This window comes from Ammospiza caudacuta, chromosome 5 (assembly GCF_027887145.1).
Source record: "Ammospiza caudacuta isolate bAmmCau1 chromosome 5, bAmmCau1.pri, whole genome shotgun sequence".
Lineage (NCBI taxonomy): Eukaryota > Metazoa > Chordata > Aves > Passeriformes > Passerellidae > Ammospiza > Ammospiza caudacuta.
The window spans coordinates 78,148,390-78,170,792 of NC_080597.1; the positions used below are offsets into that span (position 1 = coordinate 78,148,390).

Consider the following 22,403-nt stretch of genomic DNA (forward strand, 5'->3'; position numbering starts at 1 on the left):
GCGGCGATGGCGGCGGGCGGGCGGCGCTGAGGGACCGGCCATGGAGCGCGGGCCGGGCCGGCCCAGCCTGCAGCTCGTCCAGCAGGCCGTGCAGGCGCTCTACCACGACCCCGACCCCAGCGGCAAGGAGCGGGCCAGCTGCTGGCTGGGCGAACTGCAGCGCTCGGTGAGAGCCGCGGGCGGCGGGTACCGGGCCCGGGCTCGCGGGGAGGCCTCGGGCCGCATCCGGGGTGGGGCGGGGCAGGGAACTGCGGCCCCTCGGCGATCTCGGGGAGCCTCTACCCCGTCGGTGCCGCTGCTCTGTGGCTGCCCCGTCCCTGTGAATGCCCTGGGAGGGACTGGGGACAAGGCCTGCAGGGACAGCACACGGGGAATGGCTCCCACTGCCAGAGGGCAGCCATGGGTGGCATCTTGGCAGTGAGGAATTCCTGCCTGGGCTGGCATTGCCAGAGCAGCTGGGGCTGCCCCTGATCCCTGCAGTGCCCAAGGCCAGGCTGGACACTGGGGCTGGAGCAGCCTGGCACAGTGGGAGGTGTCCCTGCATGGCAGGGGTGGCACTGGGGGTGGTTTGCGGTCCTTTCCCACCCAAACCATTCCCTGATTCCGTGATTAACACAAGGAAAAGGGGCTGGGCAGGTTTGGCACAGTCCTGAGGGAGTTGGGAAGGAGGAATTGGCTCCCGGAGGGAAATTTGGGCTTCTCCTGCCGGCCGGGGGGAGAGAGCGTGAGATGATGGAGCCAAGGGCTCCTTCAGTCCCCAGAGCCCTCAGGACACAGCTCCCCCGGGTTTGGGGCGTTTGTCGGTGTTTTGTGACCCCACTTGGTCCTGCTGGAGCCCCTTTGTCCCCCCTCCCTCAGGGGTGGATGTTTCCCCTCCCGGAGCTGGGCAGGGTCCCCTGTGCGCTCCCCGCTCTCCCCAAGCTCTCCCAGCACCGGGACCGATTCCCTGCCCTGGGGCCGGGCCGGGGCCGTGTCCCGCCCCTCCCTGCCCTGGGTGTCCCAGCTCCCTCCGGAGCAGCAGCTCCTGCCCCTTCTCCTTCGCACAAACTCCTGTTTGCCCCATTTCCCCCTGAATTCCCTGCAGTGCTGCAGCCACATTGCAGCTCCCGCTGGAGTTCCAAGGGAATGTCCATAGCTGGGTCTGGGGGCTCTGCTGCTGCTGCTGCTGCCCCCATTTCCCCCTGGCAGGGGCAGCTGGAGGAGGGAGGGTCCCAGTTCAGGGATGGCTACTGTGCCAGGCTCCTGGGATGCTCCAGGCACCTTTCCCAGCTTGGTGGCATTGGTGGCCCTGGCTGGGCGCTCGCTGTGTGTCCCTCAGGTGTCCCCGTGCCCTGGTCTGGATGGGGGCACTGGGATTAACCCCCCAAGGGATGTTTGCTGGGATCCCCCTCCGTGCCAAGCCGTGTCCCTGCAGTGCCACCTGCCAGGGGCTGTTTGCTGGCACCCCCGGGCAGGCTGTGCCCCTTCAGAGCGCCCAGCCCTGCTCACTTCTGTCATCTTTGCCTCTGCTGGGACGAGCTCTCAGGGTGGGGTTCCTGCTGGTTTCTGCCTTTCTGGGCTTGTAATCAGGGGATACTGGAATGGTTGGGTGGGATGGGACCTCAGAGCCCCTCCAGTGCCAGGTGAGCAGCACTGACAGCCATGGAGTGCCCAGGTGAGCAGCACTGACAGCCATGAGGTGCCCAGGTGAGCAGCACTGACAGCCATGGGGTGCCCAGGTGTGCAGCACTGACAGCACTGACAGCCATGGAGTGCCCAGGTGAGCAGCACTGACAGCCATGGGGTGCCCAGGTGAGCAGCACTGACAGCCATGGAGTGCCCAGGTGAGCAGCACTGACAGCACTGACAGCCATGGGGTGCCCAGGTGAGCAGCCCTGACAGCCATGGGGTGCCCAGGTGAGCAGCACTGACAGCCATGGGGTGCCCAGGTGAGCAGCACTGACAGCCATGGAGTGCCCAGGTGAGCAGCACTGAGCCATGGGGTGCCCAGGTGAGCAGCACTGACAGCCATGGAGTGCCCAGGTGAGCAGCACTGACAGCCATGGAGTGCCAGGTGAGCAGCACTGACAGCACTGACAGCCATGTGGTGCCCAGGTGAGCAGCACTGACAGCCATGGGGTGCCAGGTGAGCAGCACTGACAGCCATGGAGTGCCCAGGTGAGCAGCACTGACAGCCATGGAGTGCCAGGTGAGCAGCACTGACAGCCATGTGGTGCCCAGGTGAGCAGCACTGACAGCCATGGGGTGCCAGGTGAGCAGCACTGACAGCCATGTGGTGCCCAGGTGAGCAGCACTGACAGCCATGGAGTGCCCAGGTGAGCAGCACTGACAGCCATGGGGTGCCCAGGTGAGCAGCACTGACAGCCATGGGGTGCCCAGGTGTGCAGCACTGACAGCACTGACAGCCATGGGGTGCCCAGGTGAGCAGCACTGAGCCATGTGGTGCCCAGGTGAGCAGCACTGACAGCCATGGAGTGCCCAGGTGAGCAGCACTGACAGCCATGGGGTGCCCAGGTGTGCAGCACTGACAGCACTGAGCCATGGAGTGCCCAGGTGTGCAGCACTGACAGCACTGACAGCCATGGGGTGCCAGGTGTGCAGCACTGACAGCCATGGAGTGCCCAGGTGAGCAGCACTGACAGCCATGGGGTGCCCAGGTGTGCAGCACTGACAGCACTGAGCCATGGAGTGCCCAGGTGTGCAGCACTGACAGCCATGTGGTGCCCAGGTGTGCCCAGGGAGCAGAGGGCACGAACGTGAGGGCATAAAAGGGTGGGCAAAGACCAGCAAGGGCAGATGCCTGCAGCCGTCTGAAGGGGTGTGGTGTTACCCTGTGTGGGGTGGAGCCTTCTGAAATTGCATCTGTGGGATGACTCCCATCGTGGGGATGAGAAGGCAAAGCCTGAAGCTGAGTCTGGGTGCCTGGGTCACTCTGAGGGTTCAGGTTTGGCACTGGGGACCCCCAAACCTGAGTGAGATCCCCACAGTTCCCATCCCTGGGATCTCTGGCAGGACGTGGGGTTCAGGTTTGTCCCTCAGCTCCCCCAGCAGCCTCGCTCTCCCTTTCCTGCTGGCCGTTCTGGGAAACGGGGCCGGCCGTGGCAGAGCAGCTCCGAGCCTGCCCAGCTCTGGGGAGCTCGGTGCAAGCTGACCTAAATGCCAGAATCTGAGGCTCCTTCAGCCGGCCGTGTGCTCAGAGCTGTGTGAAGGCTGATTGCAGACTGGCTGGGGTTTCCTCAGGCGCAGGAGCTGTACCCTGGGTGGGACTGGCTGGAGTTTGCATCCTGTGTCTGGAGCAGAGCCCTGGGAGAACATTTCATGTGGGTCCGTGGCTGTGAGCTGAGTGTTGGGGCTCTGGTGTGGATCGAGTGGAGGTTGGTTTGGGATTCAGGAAGTGCTTTCTGGGAGGGAAATGCTCTGGCTTTGTAGAGTTCCTGAAAGTGCCATGAGGAGTTTCAGGCATAGAAGCAGCTTCTTGCAGTCATTGGTGCTCACAGCCCATTAATAATTGTGCTCTTTGCTGAGCTGGGCTCCCAGACAGATTATCCATGTGCCCTGGGGTGGTGGGTTTGGGAGGATCTCCTGTGTCTGCCATCCTGTCCATCCAAACTGGAGTTACCAGGCTGTTAACTGAGGGGAGAAGGAGTTTTCTGAGGAAATTTGGTGGGATTCTGGCTGTTGGAGGTGCGGAGTTTAACTTCTTGCTTATTCCCAGCGTGGAGATTCGCTGTGGGGACAAATAAATCCAGGGGGGACGATTATGCCAGCAGTGACTCCAGGCTTTTCTCACTCCTGTTAGAGTCATCCCAGGCCAGTTTTACACCAGGGGTAGCTGGAGTTACAGCCCTGTCATGGAGGCAGCTGGGGAAGGAGGAGCAGAGCCTGGGAACAGCAGAGGAGTTGTCTGCAGGCTCTGCAAGGGCTCTGCTCAACCACGCTGTGCTCAGGGGTGCTGATGGAGCAGCACAAGGGCTCTGCTCAACCACACTGTGCTCAGGGGTGCTGATGGAGCAGCACAAGGGCTCTCCTCAGCCTTGCTGTGCTCAGGGGTGCTGATGGAGCAGCACAAGGGCTCTCCTCAGCCTTGCTGTGCTCAGGGGTGCTGATGGAGCAGCACAAGGGCTCTCCTCAGCCTTGCTGTGCTCAGGGGTGCTGATGGAGCAGCACAAGGGCTCTCCTTTTAACCACACTGTGCTCAGGGGTGCTGATGGAGCAGCACCAGGGCTCTCCTTTTAACCACACTGTGCCCAGGGGTGCTGATGGAGCAGCACAAGGGCTCTCCTTTTAACCACACTGTGCCCAGGGGTGCTGATGGAGCAGCACAAGGGCTCTCCTTGGCCACACTGTGCCCAGGGGTGCTGATGGAGCAGCACAAGGGCTCTCATTGACCACACTGTGCCCAGGGGTGCTGATGGAGCAGCACTCCATGGGGAAAATGTGCAGTGTCCCATGGGAAGCTGTGGGGAGCTGCTGCCTGGATGTGGCAGGGATGGATCCACTGGCTCTGGGGTTGAACCTGGAGGGGTTGAGGTGAGGAGCCATGGGGATGTGGCACCTGGGGACACAGGGACACAGGGCAGTGGTGGCCTCGGCACTGCTGGGGACCTGTTGGACTCGGTGGGCTCTGGGGACAGGGTGGGGATGGGGCACAGCTTGCTTGGACTCGATGGTCTTGAAGGTCTTTTCCCCTCTCAGTGACTCAGGGATGCCATGGGTCTGTTCCCATTTCTCAGCTCTCCAGGGGGCTCTGGAGTCTGCCTGGTGTTTGCCTGGCTCACCAGTGCCCCAGTCTCACACTCAGGACTGAGCCTTTGGGTTCAGACCAGCCTGGCACTGGCTGGAGCTGCCCTGGGGCTGGGCAGGCCGTGAGCTCCTGCCTGGCTCTCCTCCAGCTCTCAGACACATCCGTGTTCAGCTCTGGAGTCCTGCTGTGGGCCCTCAGGTGGGCCTGGTGTGCCCAGCCCAGGCAGGAATTCCTCACTGCCAAGATGCCACCCATGGCTGCCCTCTGGCAGTGGGAGCCATTCCCTGTGTGCTGTCCCTGCAGGCCTTGTCCCCAGTCCCTCTGCAGCTCTGCTGGAGCCCCTGCAGGCCCTGCCAGGGGCTCTCAGCTCTCCCTGGAGCCTTCTCCTCTCCAGGCTGGGCATTCCCAGCTCTCCCAGCCTGGCTCCCTGGGAGCTGAGGGGCTCCAGCCCTGCAGCAGCTCCGGGGCCTCTCTGGGCTCGCCCTGGCAGGACAGGGCTGTGTGTCCATTGGGAATTTGGGCTGTCTGCAGCAGCCTGACCCCCCATCAGCCCTGCCCACTGAGCACAGCGTGGCTCTCCCACAGGTCCATGCCTGGGAGATCTCGGACCAGCTGCTGCAGATCCACCAGGATGTGGAGTCCTGCTACTTCGCAGCACAGACCATGAAGATGAAGATCCAAACTTCGTTCTATGAACTCCCCACGGATTCCCACGCCTCACTCCGGGACTCTTTGCTGTCCCACATCCAGAACTTGAAGGACCTGTCCCCGGTCATTGTCACACAGGTGGGTGATGGCAGGGGGGATGGAGCTGCTCTCTCCATGTCCTGCTCCTGGCAGGCAGTCACTCTCCCTGGGCTGGAAAACAGGGAAGGCTGGTCCCTGCTCCTGGCCTGCACAAGATTGATTTCCCTCCTTCATCACTTGGTTCCTTTAGTTACATCCGTTACTTCACCCTTGTTTGCTGTTTGGAGAGGAGGAGCAGGGGTTTTCCTGTGCTCTGCCATGGACACAAACCTGGCAGTGCCCTGGGTGCCCAGGGGGATTTCCCTGCACCCTTCGTTCCCACTATCCATACATTCCTGTGGCACTGGGGGGCCTGACACCCCCAGGCTGAGGCAGGGTGCTCGTGCAGCCCCTGAGTGCTGTGGCAGGGAATGTCAGCCCTCGGGGCAGCCGGTGTTGGCTGCAGGGATTGTGCACGGGCAGGGATGGGGGAGATGGATCCCGGAGTTCCCAGCCCATGAGCCGTGTTGGGAATGATCTCCTGAGTTACCTGCTGGCGGGGATGTTGGGGTGGCTTCCAGAGCTGCCTACCAGCCCTGTCTTTGGGCACGTCCCAGCACTCCCCACACTGATCCATGTGTTTCCATTTCCTTCCAGCTCGCTCTGGCAATAGCTGACCTTGCCCTGCAGATGGCTTCGTGGAAGGGCTGTGTGCAGACACTGGTGGAGAAGTGAGTGACTGTTCCTGTCTGGGGGCTGTGTCAGGCAGGCGTGGTGCAGGAAAGGGAAGTTTTTCTCCCGTGATGGTTGATTTCAGCTGCCCTGGGTGGTGGCAGGAGGGGCTGGCTGCCGTGCACGCTTCCCTGCTCACAGCCCAACACTCAGCGCTTTTCCTCATCCCTGTTTTGTTAGGGACAATCCCTCTTCCCTCAGCTGTGTCCGTGCTGGGGGATGGAGCAGTGGGGCTGGATTATCCCCAGATGTCCCCACACGCTGCTGCACAGTGACAGCAGCAGCCCCTGGGGCTGCCACCACCGAGTCCATTGGCAACAGGAGGGGGTGGGATTGCTCCGGGCAGTGGCACCTGGACTCACAGAGCTCATGGGCTGGGAAAGCTTCTGTCACTGCTCTGTTGTAAATCTGGGCTGAGCCATGCTGGAGGCTCCTCTTGATAGGGCTGTGGCTGGACACTGCCTGTCCTTGAGGCAGGACTGTTGCTGAATCCATGGGATTGGGAAGGGGCCTTAGAGCCCTGCCGTGGTGCGGGGTGCCCTGCAGCCCTGGCCGTGCTGTTGCCAGCGCTGAGGTGTCCCCTGTGCCCGTGGCAGGTACAGCACCGACGTGACGTCGCTGCCCTTCCTGCTGGAGATCCTGACGGTGCTGCCCGAGGAGGTGCACAGCCGCTCGCTGCGCATCGGCGCCAACCGCCGCACCGAGATCATCGAGGACCTGGCCTACTACTCCAGCACCGTGGTGTCCCTGCTGGTGAGCAGCCTCCAGCTGCCTCTGCCCCAGGGCACTCAGCCCGCCCCAGGGCGCCCAGCCCGCCCCAGGGCACTGGAGCTTTGCTTGGGCTGGAAAAGCCCTCAGAGCCCGCGTGCCCAACCATCCCCCAGCACTGCCAGGGCCACCAGCGACTGCGTCCCCGAGTGCCACTTCCACCGGCTCTGAAATCCCAACAGGGATGGAGACTCCAGACCTCCCTGGGCAGCTGTGCCAGGGCTGCAGAGCCCTTTCCAGGAAGGAATTTTTCCAGTATCCAACCTGAGCCTGCCCTGGCACAGCTCAAGGCTGCTTCCCCTTATCCTGTGTCAGGAGATGGGGCTGAGCTGTGCCCTCTGCCCAGCAGCCCAGGTGTTGCTGGAGAAGCCTCTTCCCCCATTCCATGTTTATCCCAGCAGAGTTCCCTGCCAGTCCCTCTGCAGCTGTCAGGGCAGCCCAGCTCCACCTGTTCTGGGAGAAGTTGTCTGAGCAAGTCCTTGCTCAGTCTGAAATTCCTTCACCTTCCTCGAGTCCCCTTCCAGGGCCACCCTGCCCTGCCAGCCCCAGCTTTTCCAGGGACACCTGGGAGATCCTGGCTGGAGGATCAGGAGTCCCCACACTGTGCTGTCCTCTCCAGCCCCATGTTTTCCTGGGATATCCCAGCTGGCACACCAGGGGGCCCCCACACTGGGCTGTCCCCTCCAGCCATGTCCAGCCCCAGCTTTTCCCAGCATCCCTGGGAGATCCTGGTTGGCATACTGGGGACACAGGCAGTGTCACCTCGCTCTGGTGCTCACAGCTGCTCAGAGCTGACACAGGATCACCAAGGCCTGGCCCTGTCCCTGCACATTCCTGATCCCTCTGCACCTGCCTGAAGCTTTCCTGAGCTTTCCTTGTTGGTGCCAGCATGGGCATTTCCACCACCTACCTGAAGAGTATTTATATTTTCTATGTGGGATTTAAATGCCAAATTCCCGTCTTCAGTTACAAAATGCAGCATTCCAGGGACTGTGATGAGGCGGGGTGCCTTTAGGACTGAAATGTCAAGTGAGATGATCTCTGGAAGCTCTTGTGCAAGGATTCCTGGGCCAGTCTAGGGGGTCTAGGATCTTTCTCCACATCCTGCCTGTCCACCCCTTCCCCCTTTCCCAGTCGAGGCTGGGGCTTTTGGCAGGGCTCTGCTGGGCACTGGGCTGCAGCTGGAGCATTGGCCAGCACTGGGAATGAGCTGCTGCCATCCCACAGCTCAGCACATCCTGCCTTGGACACCGGGGTGGCGTGTTTGGAACGTCCCTTGGGACAGGTCTGGCTCTCAGCAGCAGCCTCTCTCTGCAGAGGTGGTTTTCTGGGAGAAGGGTTAAACTGGGATTGTCAGGTGTGAACATCCCTGATGGCTGTGCTCTGCTGGCCCAACACGGGATCCTGCAGGATTGGGGATGAGGGAGCTGCTCCAGCTGCTCTGCTGCTCCTGTGGGCTCTGTCCCTCCCTCTCACTGAGTCCAGGGCTGTTGGTGACAGGGATGCTGGGAGCAGCCTGCCTCTGGAATGTTCTCATGGGGCCTCCAGAGGATGGTTATTTCTCATGGACCACCCGCTGGAGTCACATCCTGACTGGCTGTGCCGTGTCCCTGCAGGTGACATGTGTGGAGAAGGCAGGCAACGAGGAGAAAATGCTCATCAAGATCTTCCGCTGCCTGGGCAGCTGGTTCAACCTGGGCGTCCTGGACAGCACCTTCATGGCCAACAGCAAGCTGCTGTCCCTGCTCTTCGAGGTGCTGGTGAGTGCTTCCCAGGAGCTAGGGGGGCTCCAGGGGGGACACTGGGCAATCCCAGCAGGACTGAGATGAGGAGCAGGGGGTTCATCCCTCCTGTCACGCAGGGACTCTCTGGTTCCCTCTGGCCAGATCAGCTCCACAGGGTGGGCAGTGCAGGCAGGGAGGTGCCACTGCCCATGAGGTGCCAGGTGAGGTTTGTCACACCCAGGGGTGCCAGGTGAGATTTGTCACACCCAGGGGGTGCCAGGTGAGGTTTGTCACACCCATGGGGTTCCAGGTGAGGTTTGTCACACCCAGGGGTGCCGGGTGAGGTTTGTCCCACCCCGAGGGTGCCAGGTGAGGTTTGTCACACCCAGGGGTGCCAGGTGAGATTGTCACACCCAGGGGGTTCAAGGTGAGGTTTGTCCCACCCAGAGGGTGCCAGGTGAGGTTTGTCACACCCATGAGGTGCTGGGTGAGATTGTCACACCCCGAGCGTGCCAGGTGAGGTTTGTCACACCCAGGGGTGCCAGGTGAGGTTTGTCACACCCAGGGGTGCCAGGTGAGGTTTGTCACACCCAGGGGTGCCGGGTGAGGTTTGTCCCACCCCGAGGGTGCCAGGTGAGGTTTGTCACACCCAGGGTCCCAGGTGAGGTTTGTCACACCCAGGGGGTGCCAGGTGAGGTTTGTCACACCCAGGGTCCGAGGTAAGGTTTGTCCCACCCAGAGGGTGCCAGGTGAGGTTTGTCACACCCAGGGGTGCCAGGTGAGGTTTGTCCCACCCAGAGGGTGCCAGGTGAGGTTTGTCACACCCAGGGTCCCAGATGAGGTTTGCCATCCTCGTGTCTGGGCATTGGAAGCCTCTGTTGGAACTTAAGAATAAAAAGAGGATGTATCAACGTTGGAAGAAGGGTCAGGTCTCTAAGGAAGTATTCAAGAAGGCTGCTAGAACATGCAGAAAAAAAAATAGGGAGGCCAAAGCTCAATTTGAACTCAGAATGGCGACTACTGTTAAGGATAATAAAAAATGTTTTTATAAATATATTAATGGTAAGAAGAAAGGTAAGACCAGCCTTTGTTCTTTATTGGACAAAGGTGGGAACTTAGTATCTGCAGATGAGGAGAAGGCAGAAGTGCTTAATGCCTATTTTGCCTCAGTTTTTAGTGGGAAGATGACTTGCCCTCAAGACACCTGCCCGCCTGGGCTGGTTGATGGTGACAGGGAGCAGAATGGTCCCCCCATTATCCAAGAAGAGGCTGTCATAGAACTACTGAAATGCTTGGATGTTCATAAATCTATGGGACCAGATGGGATCCACCCCAGGGTAATGAGAGAGCTGGCAAACGAGTTTGCAAAGCCACTCTCCATCATTTACCAACAGTCATGGCTTACTGGTGAGGTTCTGGATGACTGGAAGCTGGCCAATGTGATACCCATTCACAAAAAAGGTGCAAAGGAGGATCCTGGTAATTATAGACCAGTCAGCCTGACCTCAGTACCTGGCAAAATAATGGAACAGTTTATATTAAGCGCCATCACGCAAAATTTGCAGGATGGCCAGGGTGTCAGACCCAGCCAGCATGGATTTAGGAGGGGTAGATCATGTCTGACTAACCTGGTCACCTTTTATGACCAGGTAACCCGCCTAGTGGATGCAGGGAAGGCTGTAGATGTTGTTTACTTGGATTTCAGCAAGGCCTTTGACACTGTCTCCCACAGCATACTCCTAGACAAACTTGCAGGCCGTGGCTTGGACAGGAATACCCTTTGCTGGGTTCAGAACTGGCTGCATGGCTGGGCCCAGAGAGTGCTGGTGAATGGTGTCACATCCAGCTGGGGACCAGTCACCAGTGGTGTCCCTCAGGGGTCTGTGCTGGGGCCAGTTCTGTTCAATATTTTTATTGATGACATGGATGAGGGCTTAGAGTCTTTTATTAGCAAATTTGCAGATGACACTAAATTGGGAATGTGTGTAGATCTGCTAGAGGGACGTAGGGCTCTGCAGAGAGATTTGGAACGGTTGGATGGATGGGCAGAATCTAATGGTATGAAGTTCAGTAAGTCCAAGTGCCGAGTTCTGCACTTTGGCCACAATAACCCCCTGCACCGATATAAGCTGGGGACGGTGTGGCTGGACAGTGCCCAGGTGGAAAGGGACCTGGGGGTGCTGGCTGACAGTCGGCTGAACATGAGCCAGCAGTGTGCCCAGGTGGCCATAAGGCCAATGGCATCCTGGCTGGTATCAGGAACGGTGTGGCCAGCAGGAGCAGGGAGGTCATTCTTCCCCTGTACTCAGCACTGGTGAGGCCTCACCTAGAGTATTGCGTCCAGTTCTGGGCCCCTCACTTTAGGAGGGACGTTGAGATGCTTGAGCGTGTCCAGAGGAGGGCAACGAGGCTGGTGAGGGGCTTGGAGCACAAGCAGTATGAAGAACGACTGAGGGAGTTGGGGTTGTTCAGCCTGGAGAAAAGGAGACTCAGGGGTGACCTTATCACTCCCTTCAACTTCCTGAAGGGTGGCTGTGATGAGCTGGGGGTCAGCCTCTTTCTCTGGGCGACAGCAGACAGAACAAGAGGACACAGTCTCAAGCTGCGCCAAGGCACATGCAAGCTAGAATTAAGAAGGAAGTATTTTACAGAAAGAGTGGTCAGATACTGGAATCACCTACCCAGTGAGGTGGTGGAGTCATCATCCCTCGAAGAGTTCAAAAAAAGACTGGATGTGGCACTTGCTGCCATGATCTAGTTGAATTGTTAGAACATGGGTTGGACTTGATGATCTTACAGGTCTCTTCCAGCCTTGAATTTCTGTGATTCTGTGATTCTGTGGTGTTTCCCCTCCTATGCTTGCCAGGGAATTTGCCAGGGTCCCTTGGGGAAGGGTCAGTCTGGCCTGGAGTGTCCAGGGAAGCAGGTTACGAGGCCAGTGGGGGCTGTGGCTGTGCAGGAGTGTTTCCACAGAATTCTTTGGGTTGGAATAGATCTCCAAGATCAAATCCAGCCATTGTGGGAACCAGAACAAAAACCTGGTGGTTTCATTACTGCCTGATAGCATGGTGTAATTGGGGCAGCAGAGGGGCAGCTCCCATTTCTGCTCTGGTGACCAGTTACAGCACCCAGGGAATGGCTGGAGCTGTGCCAGGGAGGGTCAGGCTGGAAACCAGGAAAGGTTCTGCCCCAGAGGGTGCTGGGCACTGCCCAGGCTGCCTGGGGAATGGGCACGGCCCCGAGGCTGCCAGAGCTCCCCTCCCAGGGATCGTTGGGGTGTCTGTGCAGGGCCAGGAGCTGGATCTGGGATCCCTGTGCTCCCGTCCAGCTCAGGATGTTCCATGACCCTTTGATAATTGCTGGGCTTTTGTGCCTTGCAGCAACAGGACAAGACCTCGTCCAACCTGCACGAGGCCGCGTCGGACTGCGTGTGCTCAGCCCTCTACGCCATCGAGAACGTGGAGACCAACCTGCCCCTGGCCCTGCAGCTCTTCCAGGGCGTGCTCACCCTCGAGAGTGCCTATCACATGGCTGTGGCACGGGAGGACCTGGACAAGTGAGGGACAGGGACCTTGCTGTGGCCGGGAGGGACGGGCAGGACAGCGCTGACCTGCTAGGGCCACGTCAGCCTCCAAAGGGAGATACCGGTGCCAGGGCATCAGCACTGCTGGGGGCACTGGGGCTGGGCAGTGCCTGTCCCTGTGCTGGGCACTCGTGGGGTCACACCCAAGTCCTGGGGGCAGGTCTGGGCCCCTCACTGCAAGAGAGACCTGGAGGGGCCAGGGGCTGGGCTGGACCGGAGCCGTGCTCTCACTGGCCTTTTGGAGAAGTTTGAGATCGCTATTTCAGCAGATTTGCTTATTGGAGTGCAGTGTTTGCACCCACTTCCCCTGCTGGAGTCTCTCCCAGCTGCTGGCAAAGCAGAATTTGGGGTTTCTCACTCTGCCCAAGGCCCTGGGCACATTTTGCCCAGCCGTGCCCCGCACTGGGGTAGAGCCCTTGAGGCCGATCCAGCCCCTGTCCCACGCTACTGGGATAAAGCCCTTGAGGCCGATCCAACCCCTGTCCCCTTGTCCCTCTGCACTGGGGTGGAGCCCGTGAGGCTGATCCAGCCCCTGTCCCCTTGTCCCTCTGCACTGGGGTGGAGCCCGTGAGGCTGATCCAGCCCCTGTCCCCTTGTCCCTCTGCACTGGGATAAAGCCCATGAGGCTGATCCAGCGCCTGTCCCTCCGCAGGGTGCTCAACTACTGCCGTGTGTTCACCGAGCTGTGCGAGACGTTCCTGGACAAGATCGTGTGCACGCCGGGCCAGGGCCTGGGCGACCTGCGCACGCTGGAGCTGCTGCTCATCTGTGCAGGGCACCCGCAGTACGAGGTGAGCTGCAGCCAGGCACGGGGCAAACCTTCCTGCTGCTGCTGCTGCTGTCCAGTCATGGCCCTGGGAGCTCTGGAATCCCTGCTCTGCACTCGTGGGCTTCGCGTTTCCCTCTGGGTGTCCTGGGATTGCCAGCTCAGCTCTGAAAACCCTGTTAGTGCTTTCCCGCGTGTTCAGGTGCAGCTCAGTGGGGATTTGTGGTTCCTGGGAACTTTGCCCTGTCAGTGACTGAAATGATAGTTCATATCAAAGTGCCCACCCACCTACCTTAGGAGCAAAACTTGTCGTTGTTTTGGTCTCTTTTTATCTTTTATTTAATTCTTTATCCTTTTATTCTTCCCAAACCTTTAAGTGCCAGTAGCTGATCCCTGCCTGTGTGCAGTGGATGGAAGCTGCTGCCTGGCTGGTTTGCCATGGGAGAGGCAGGGTGGTTGTCCTCCAGCAGGCCCTATGCACTCCCTGGGGTCCCTGGGACCCTTTTCCTCCCTTCCCAGGTCTGTTAAGCTCAGTGTTCCTTGGCCACAAGCTCATCCTGTGCCATCAGTGCTGAGGGGGACATGGAGCTCTGCAGCTGGTCCTGACTAAATCTGCACTCATGTTTTTTGTGCAATAACCACACAATAAATTAAAGATCCCACCACAAAGAGGTTGCATCCACTTGCAGCCCAAGCTGCTCCCAGAGCCCCAGGCTCCGCTCTGGGGTGGTTCTGGGCTGGAGAGGCTTTGGCTGCCAGGGGTTGGGGCAGCTCTTCAGTGTCACTGGGGGATCCCAAGCCCTTTATAAGTGACAGGCAGAGAAATCAGTGGATCTGGGGCAGCTGGTCCCTGTGTCACCACTGTGTGGCACAGCAGCTCTGACACACATCTGTGGTGCTGCCACCCGGGGCCAGGGTTTCTGTTTCTCCATCGGGACTACTGACACAGTGAGGGAATAGCTATGTTCTGATATTCTGTAACAAAATGCTGTATTTTTCTTTCCAAACAGGTGGTAGAAATTTCCTTTAACTTCTGGTATAGACTGGGGGAGCACCTGTACAAGACGGACGATGCTGTGATCCACAGCATCTTCAAAGCCTACATCCAGCGCCTGCTGCACGCGCTGGCCCGGCACTGCCAGCTCGACTCCGACCACGTAAGGGCCTGTGCAATGGCCAGGGGTGTGTGTGTGTGTGTGTGTCCCTATGGAACAGCTGGGATGTGTGTGTCTGTGTGTGTGTGTCCCTGTGGAACTGCCGGGGCAGTGGGATGTGTGTGTGTGTCGCTGTGGCACAGCTGGGATGTGTGTGTGTCCCTGTGGAGGCACTGGGATGTGTGAATCCCTGTGCAAGCACTGGTATGTGTGTGTGTATGTGTGTGTCCCTGTGGAGGCACTGGGATGTGTGAATCCCTGTGCAAGCACTGGTATGTGTGTGTGTGTGTGTGTGTCCCTGTGGAGGCACTGGGATGTGTGAATCCCTGTGCAAGCACTGGGATGTGTGTGTGTGTGTGTCCCTGTGGAGGCACTGGGATGTGTGAATCCCTGTGCAAGCACTGGGATGTGTGTGTGTGTGTCCCTGTGCAAGCACTAGGATGTGTGTGTGTGTTCCTGTGGAACTGGCAGGGCAGTGGGATGTGTGAATCCCTGTGCAAGCACTAGGATGTGTGTGTGTGTCCCTGTGGAACTGGCAGGGCAGTGGGATGTGTGTGTCCCCTTGGAAGCTGTGTTGTCCCTGCTTGAGGCAGTTTTATTGGGTTCAGGATGGCATGGCTCGCTAGTTCCAGCTGGTGTCTTCTTCCATGCACTCTGGGATGGTTTGTCCTCTCCTCCCCTCCTCATCCCCTTGCTTCCCGTCCCTTCCTCACTAGTTGGAGCAGGAATACACGGTGTGTGCTCAGGCTGGTCATGTTTCCCTTGGGCACAGCTCTGCAGACCCTCCAGCAGCCAGGTCTGTGGCAGGAGGGCAGGAATGCTGGGTCTCCTTGAAACAGAATCAGTGGTGTTGCCCTGGCTGTGGCTGAGGGGGAGCCTGAGCTCCCGTGAGCTGCCCTTGTGCTGTCCCTGCTGTCCCTCAGGAGGGAGTCCCGGAGGAGACCGATGACTTCGGCGAGTTCCGCATGCGTGTCTCGGACCTGGTGAAGGACCTCATCTTCCTCGTGGGCTCAGTGGAGTGTTTTGCTCAGGTGGGTTTGTGGGAGTGCAGTGAGGTGCAGGCAAATGCCAGGGGAGGTCACCAAGCCCTGGTGGCCTTTGGGACTGCAGGAGGTCACACACACCTTGTGCACAGGGAATTGTGTGGTGGGAGCTGTTCTGGGAGAGCAGGAGGTGTGGGAGCACCAGGAGGTTCCTGACATGTTGGGGAAAGCCACTGTGGTCCCACGGTGTGGAACGGGGGGTTTCTGTGGGCCCACAGCTGGGGTGGGAGTTTGGGTATGGGATGGGTGAGGGTGGGAGTTTTGGGCTGGGAGGGGTCAGGAGCAGGCTGTGGGGCTGGGATGGGTGAGGGTGGGAGTTTTGGGCTGGGATGGGTCAGGAGCAGGCTGTGGGGCTGGGAGGGGTCAGGAGCAGGCCGTGGGGCAGGGGTTGGTGATGGGGCTCCTGGCCCCTCAGTGACCATCCCTCCCACAGCTCTACGCGACACTCAAGGACGGGAACCCGCCCTGGGAGGTGACAGAGGCCGTGCTCTTCATCATGGCCTCCATCGCCAAGAGCGTCGACCAGTGAGTCCTGTCTGTGTCTGGGGGGGCTAGGGCTGCCTCCCTGTGACACAGACGCCACAGATACCCCAAGGACATTCCCATCCCTGGCAGTGCCCAAGGCCGGGTTGGACCGGGCTTGGAACAAGCTGGGACTGTGGGAGGTGTCCCTGCCATGGCAGGGGTGCCACTGGAGGGGCTCTGAAGTCTGTTCACACCCAAACCATTCATTGGAGATCCTTCCACATCCAGGTGGAGTTTTCCTAGGTATCCTAAGGGAAGGTTAAGTCACTGAGAGTGTTTCCTCCTATGTTAGTGACAGTGGAAGTGTGGACAGGTGACACCCAGGGCGGTGAGCCCGCAGCGAGTCCTGTGCACTGTCGGCAGTGGGACAACCCAGCTGACTTTCCCTGGGCTTGGAATGCTGTCCCTCCCACCCCTGGGACACTGGGATCCCCATCCCTCTCTTCCTGGGAGGCTGTGATTGCCGTCACTCCTTTTCCCAAGGAGGCTGGTGACACCATCCCTCCTTTCCTTGTGAGGCTGGCAATCCTATCCCCCTGCTCCCCAGGTACCTGGAGGAGTCACCTCAGCACCTCAGTCCCTTCACATCACCAGCTCCTGTTATCTGTGTTGAGGCTGCTCCTGCTTGCTTTTCCAATGCCTTGTTCCCAGGAGTGCTGGCTGGAAGCACTGGGGCTCTGCCCCCACCAGCCTGGGATCACCCATCACACCCTCCTACAGTGGTGGGCTCAGATAATGAACCCCCAGATAATGAACCCCCTGGTTTTCGTGTCCCCCAGTAGTGGTGGGGCTCAGCTCCCAGATAATGAACCCCCTGGTTCTCATCTCCCCCAGCAGTGGTAAGGCTCATTCCCAGGTAATGAACTCCCTGGTTCTCGTGGGGCTCAGTTCCCAGATAATGAACCTCCTGGTTCTCGTGTCCCCCAGTAGTGGTGAGGCTCAGCTCCCAGGTAATGAACCCCCCTGGTTCTTGTGGGGCTGAGCTCCCAGATTATGAATGCCCCTGGTTCTCCTGTCCCTCCGTAGTGGTGGGGCTCAGTTCCCAGATAATGAACCCCCTGGTTCTCATGCTTCCCCAGTAGTGGTGGGGCTCAGTTCCCAGATATTGTACCCGCCTGGTTCTCCTGTCCCTCCGTAATGGTGAGGCTCAGCTCCCAGATAATGACCCCGCTGGTTCTCCTGTCCCCCAGCAGTGGTGGGGCTCAGCTCCCAGGTAATGAACCCCCTGGCTGTTGTGTCCCCCAGCAGTGGTGGGGCTCAGCTCCCAGGTAATGAACCCCCTGGCTGTTGTGTCCCCCAGCAGTGGTGGGGCTCATTCCCAGGTAATGAAGACCCTGGTTCTTGTGGGGCTCAGTTCCCAGGTAATGAACCCCCTGATTCTTGTGTCCCCCAGCAGTGGTGGGGCTCATTTCCCAGGTAATGAACCCCCCTGGTTCTTGTGGGGCTGAGCTCCCAGATTATGAATGCCCCTGGTTCTCATGCCCCTCCCCAGTGGTGGGGCTCAGTTCCCAGGTAATGAACCCCCCTGATTCTTGTGTCCTCCAGTAGTGGTGGGGCTCAGTTCCCAGATAATGAACCCCCTGATTCTTGTGTCCCCCAGCAGTGGTGGGGCTCAGTTCCCAGGTAATGAACCCCGTGGTTCTCGTGTCCCCCGGTAGTTGTGGGGCTGAGCTCCCAGGTAATAAACCCCCTGCTTCTCCTGTCCCCCAGCAGTGGTGGGGCTCTCCCTGGAGGCATTCTGTGTTCCCTGTCCGTTCCCCACTGTGGCACTGGTGTCCGTGGGGCAGAGCCCCCCTCACAGGGGTTGTCCCAGTGTGCTCCCAGTCCCGTGGCACGCTCACAGTCCCTGTGAGGCGAGGCAGAGGGTCCAGCAGCCCCTGAGCCGAGGCTGTCCCGCAGGGAGAACAACCCGACGCTGGTGGAGGTGCTGGAGGGCGTGGTGCGGCTGCCCGAGTCGGTGCACACGGCCGTGCGCTACACCAGCATCGAGCTGGTGGGCGAGATGAGCGAGGTGGTGGACAGGAACCCGCAGTTCCTGGGTGAGTCCCGCGCCCCCGCCGTGCCCCCGTGCCCCTGGCAGCCCCGCTGCACTGAGCCCCTGTCTCCGCAGATCCCGTGCTGGGCTACCTGATGAAGGGGCTCTGTGACCGGCGCCTGGCGTCGGCCGCGGCCAAGGCCATCCACAACATCTGCTCCGTGTGCCGGGACCACATGGCCCAGCACTTCTCGGGGCTGCTGGAGATCGCCCGCGCCCTCGACTCCTTCGCGCTGTCGCCCGAGGCCGCCGTGGGGCTGCTCAAGGGTGGGTATCATCCCGGGCCCTGGGGGTTATCCTGGGAGCTGCCAGGGGTGTCCATGGGCGTTGCTCCCCAGGGTGCTGAGCCCCATCCTCATGGGGTTTGTCCTGATGGACCCCAAGTCCCATTCCACATGCAGAGCATCCTCAGGAGTTCCCCTGGGGCTGGAGGTAGAAATAAATCCTGTATTGGTAACTGTCCCCATGCCTGAGACAGAGCTCAGGGACTGTCCTGGGCTGGATACGTGGGGAGAGTGTGTGGGAAATGCTGAGAGCCAGGCTGGCAGTGGGTCACTGCTCCATCCAAACTCTGGGAATCACCTGCTGGACACAGAGGGTGGAGGTTTGGGAGTATTGGTCATTCTTTTAGAGAGTTTGGGCTCAAGAACAGAGATTTTTAACTCACAGTGTTGGTGTCTCACTGGACTCTTGGGCACCATAAGCCTCCTCAACCACAGATGGTTTTGGGGATATGCCTTAAAGATTTTCAGTGAATTCCAGTGCTGCTGGAGCCTTTATCCCCAGAGCCAGGGAGCCTTCACTGCAGTCGTGTGCTGCCATGGGAGACTAAATCCCCTTGTTCCCCTGGATGCCCCAGCACCAGCTGTGCTGCTCCTTTCCCTGCCAGAGGGTTTTCTCCCCCTCCCTTAGAACAAGCCAGGAATTCCCGAGCCAGGGAGGTTCCCCCTGGGGTGGTTGGCACCACAGCCAGATCCTGGCTGTGCCAAAGCTGGGAGTGAGCTGCTGCCCATTGGGAGTGGGAGCAGCTCAGTGCTCCTCATGTTCCATGGCTGGGAGCCCCAAAGCGCCTTCCCTGGAGATTCCCAGGATCTCATAGTGCTGCTGGACTGGCATGGGGACACTGGGGACACGTGGTGAGCCCAGATGTGCTTGTGGATCTGTTGTCCTGTCCCTGTCCCTCACACCAGCGTCGCTCCCTGCTGGGACTGAAGCGTTTCGGTGTCTGGTTCAGCCAGAGCCAGGTTCAGCTGCGGGGAAACTCCCAGGCCCTGCCCCTGTCCCACAGCCCTTCCATCTGGGAATGTGATCGCCCCTGTGCCCTCCCTGCTCCTGAGCCATGTGTGTCCTTGCAGGCACGGCGCTGGTGCTGGCCCGGCTGCCCCTGGAGAAGATCTCGGAGTGCCTGAGCGAGCTCTGCGCCGTGCAGGTGCTGGCGCTCAAGAAGGTGCGTTGGGATGGGGGGACAGCACCTGGGAGGGGATGCTGGGGACAGTGAGGACAGTGGCCAGGCCCCAGCCCTGCTACAGCAGCTGTGTCCTCAGAGCCAGAGCTGTATCCTAGAGTAACGGAGTTGTTTGGGTTGGAGAAGCCCCTGGAGCCCCTTGAGTCCAACTGTTCTCCAGCACTGCCAAAGCCACCACTGATGTCCCCAGGTGCCACATCCACACAGCTTCTAATCCCTTTGGGAATGGGGACTCCACCCCTGCCCTGGGCAGATGTGCCAGTGCCAGGAATAATTTCCCCAGTGTCCAACCTGACCCTCCCCTGGCACAGCTTGAGGCCATTCCCTCTCATCCTGTCACTTGTTCCATGGGGCAGGGCCCAGCGCCCACACAGGACATGGCCAGGACTGAGCCCTTCTCTGATCCCACCTGAGGAGCTGCTGCTGGTGGGGTCAGTGTCCAGGCAGTGTCTGCCCAGGGCTACCTGTGCTCCTGGAATCCTATCCTGTTCCCTTGTTTCCAGCTGCTCTCCCAGGAGCCAAGCAATGGCCTCTCCTCAGACCCTACAGTGCCCCTGGATCGACTCGCCGTCATCTTCAGGTGAGGAAGGAGCTGGGGCACTGCTGCTCCCCCAGAGCATGACTCTGCACTGCCCCCTTCTCCCCAGCCCTGGTGGAAGTCTCTGCTTCCCCAGGTTCCAGCTCCTGAGGTGACCCCCAAGCCAGTTCCTCTTCCACTTCCCACAGCTCCAACCTTTTCCTTGGCTGTAATCCCAAACCCCCTTAACCCTTGGCTGTTCCCACAGACACACCAACCCCATTGTTGAGAACGGCCAGGTCCACCCGTGCCAAAAAGTCATTCAGGAGGTGCGTGGAGAGGGCTGGGATCTGGGGACAGGGTTCTGTGGGGGGTTTTGGGGTGGGGGTTTCCTGGGTGTTAAAGTTTATGGGGGTACCTGGGGTGTTGTACAGAGTTGGGAACAAGGCTGCATGTGAGGGGAGCCGTGGGGCACCTTCCTGTCCATCCTGGAAGCAGGGATTGGGGTGTGGAGGGGGAAATCTGAGGCTTCAACCCTCTGGAAGGGGCCCTGGCTCTGAGAATGGCCCCGGTGTTTGATTTCCCTGCCCGTGTCCCGTTTGCCACGCTGCACCGGAGGGGATAAACCCCCCCAGGCTCCCCAGAAACCTTTCCTCCCCCATGTGCCATCCCTCCCTGGGGTCCGGGTGCTCGGGGGGCCGGGGGGAGCGGGCAGAGTGTCCCTGGTCAGGTGTGACCCCTCCTCGTGTGCGTGCCCAGATCTGGCCGGTGCTGTCGGAGACCCTGAACAAGCACAGTGCCGACAACCGCATCGTGGAGCGCTGCTGCCGCTGCCTGCGCTTCGCCGTGCGCTGCGTGGGCAAGGGCTCGGCCGCGCTGCTGCAGCCCCTCGTCACACAGGTGGGCACACAGCTAGCCTGGGGGCTCGCTCAGGGGTCGCTGTGGCTGCCACGAGCGTTGCAGGGGTGGCTGTGGGCACGGGGAAGTGCTGCAGTGAGTCCTGGCAGTCTTGGGAATTCAGCATAAGCCCTTGGGGAGGAGAGAGGCTTTGGAAGAGGTGGGGAGTGCAGGGAGGTTGTGGATCCCCGTGTGTGTGTGTGTGTGTGTGTGTGTGTGATTTGGGAGGAGTGTGTGAAACCCTGCATGGTACAGCTCCTTGGGGAGGTAACCCAGCCTCAGGGAAGGATCCCTGAGTCCCAGAGGTGGGTGTTCCCTGCTCCACTTGGCTCCTGCCAGGCTCCAAGGGGAAGGTTCCATAGGGAAGTCCTGCTGGCTCAGGTGCCCTGAGCACAGAGAGTCTCTCAGGACCTGAGCAAGTCCCTTGGGATGTCCCTGCCCACAGGGGCCAGGCTGGGGATGGAGGGATGTGGGGTCAGGGCAGATGTGGCAGCGTTCCTGTCTCCCCAGATGGTGAATGTGTACCGTGAACACCAGCACTCCTGTTTCCTCTACCTGGGCAGCATCCTGGTGGATGAGTACGGCATGGAGGAGGGCTGCCGGCAGGGCCTGCTCGACATGCTGCAGGTGGGGCTCACCTGCCCAAATCACAGCGTCACTCAGGGTGGAAATCCCTCTGAGCCCCTCAAGTCCAACCGTCCCCCAGCACTGCTGAGGCCACCACTGGCCCTGTCCCCAAGTGCCACATCCACACAGCTTTGAAATCCCTCTGGGAGTGGGCACTCCACCCCTGTCCTGGGCAGCTGTGAGCTGTGCCAAGGCTGGACAGCCTTTCCAGGAGGAATTTTCCCTAATATCCCATCTATATAGAATCTCAAACTGGTTTGGGTGAGAAGGGACCTTGAAGCCCATCTGTGGGCAGGGCCATCTTCCACTATCCCAGGTTGTCCCCAGCCCCCTGCAGCCTGTCCTTGGGCACTTCCAGGGATGGGGCAGCCCTAGCCTGTTCCATGTGGGGAAGGGCAGCTTGAGGAGTGATCCCAGGTAGTTGCTGATGGATCCCTGTTCTCCCCAGGCTCTCTGCATCCCCACCTTCCAGCTCCTCGAGCAGCCCAACGGCCTCCAGAACCACCCTGACACCGTGGATGACCTCTTCCGCCTGGCAGCCAGGTGCCACCTCCTTCACAGGCCACCCAGCCTCTCTCCCGTCGTGGAGGGTCCCCTGGGAGCTCCCACGGGAGCAGTGGGGCGGGGAGAGGCAGGCCCTGCCCTGATGTCCATCTGTCTGTGTCCTGGGCAGGTTCATCCAGCGCAGCCCCATCACCCTCCTGCGCAGCCAGGTGATGATCCCCATCCTGCAGTGGGCCATCGCTGCCACCACCCTGGACCACCGGGACGCCAACTGCAGCGTCATGAAATTCCTGCGGGACCTCATCCACACCGGGGTGGCCAACGACGTGAGTGACACTCGGGGGTGTCACCATGGAATCCTGGCATGGCTGGGTGGGAAGGGACCCCAGAGCCCCTGCAGTGCCACCGCTGCCATGGCAGGGACACCTCCCACTGTCCCAGGCTGCTCCAGCCCCGTCAGCCCCACCATCCTCAGCTGCCCTGTCCTGGTGTCCCCACAAGCCACCCACGCTGGTCTCTCCATCGCTGCTGGCAGAGAAGCTCTGGGAGTTGCCTGCCCCCAGGACCAGTGTGTGTCCCTGTCCCCAGGCCCT

The 22,403-nt window shown here is 60.1% G+C and overlaps 1 protein-coding gene across 1 annotated transcript in view; it reads left to right on the forward strand.

Moving 5' to 3' along the window:
* The window catches only part of TNPO3 (transportin 3), a 24,220-nt gene continuing 1,817 nt past the window's right edge, over positions 1-22,403 (forward strand). Inside the window, exons 1-19 of the mRNA XM_058806109.1 lie at positions 1-166; positions 5,330-5,530; positions 6,128-6,201; positions 6,799-6,955; positions 8,587-8,730; positions 12,075-12,250; positions 12,930-13,068; positions 14,054-14,200; positions 15,121-15,228; positions 15,674-15,765; positions 17,665-17,804; positions 17,876-18,067; positions 19,156-19,247; positions 19,769-19,845; positions 20,051-20,111; positions 20,542-20,682; positions 21,190-21,306; positions 21,755-21,849; positions 21,980-22,136. Of these exons, the coding sequence (XP_058662092.1) occupies positions 41-166; positions 5,330-5,530; positions 6,128-6,201; positions 6,799-6,955; positions 8,587-8,730; positions 12,075-12,250; positions 12,930-13,068; positions 14,054-14,200; positions 15,121-15,228; positions 15,674-15,765; positions 17,665-17,804; positions 17,876-18,067; positions 19,156-19,247; positions 19,769-19,845; positions 20,051-20,111; positions 20,542-20,682; positions 21,190-21,306; positions 21,755-21,849; positions 21,980-22,136 (2,436 nt within the window). The 5' untranslated portion in view covers positions 1-40. The remainder of the gene's footprint in view (positions 167-5,329; positions 5,531-6,127; positions 6,202-6,798; positions 6,956-8,586; positions 8,731-12,074; positions 12,251-12,929; positions 13,069-14,053; positions 14,201-15,120; positions 15,229-15,673; positions 15,766-17,664; positions 17,805-17,875; positions 18,068-19,155; positions 19,248-19,768; positions 19,846-20,050; positions 20,112-20,541; positions 20,683-21,189; positions 21,307-21,754; positions 21,850-21,979; positions 22,137-22,403) is intronic.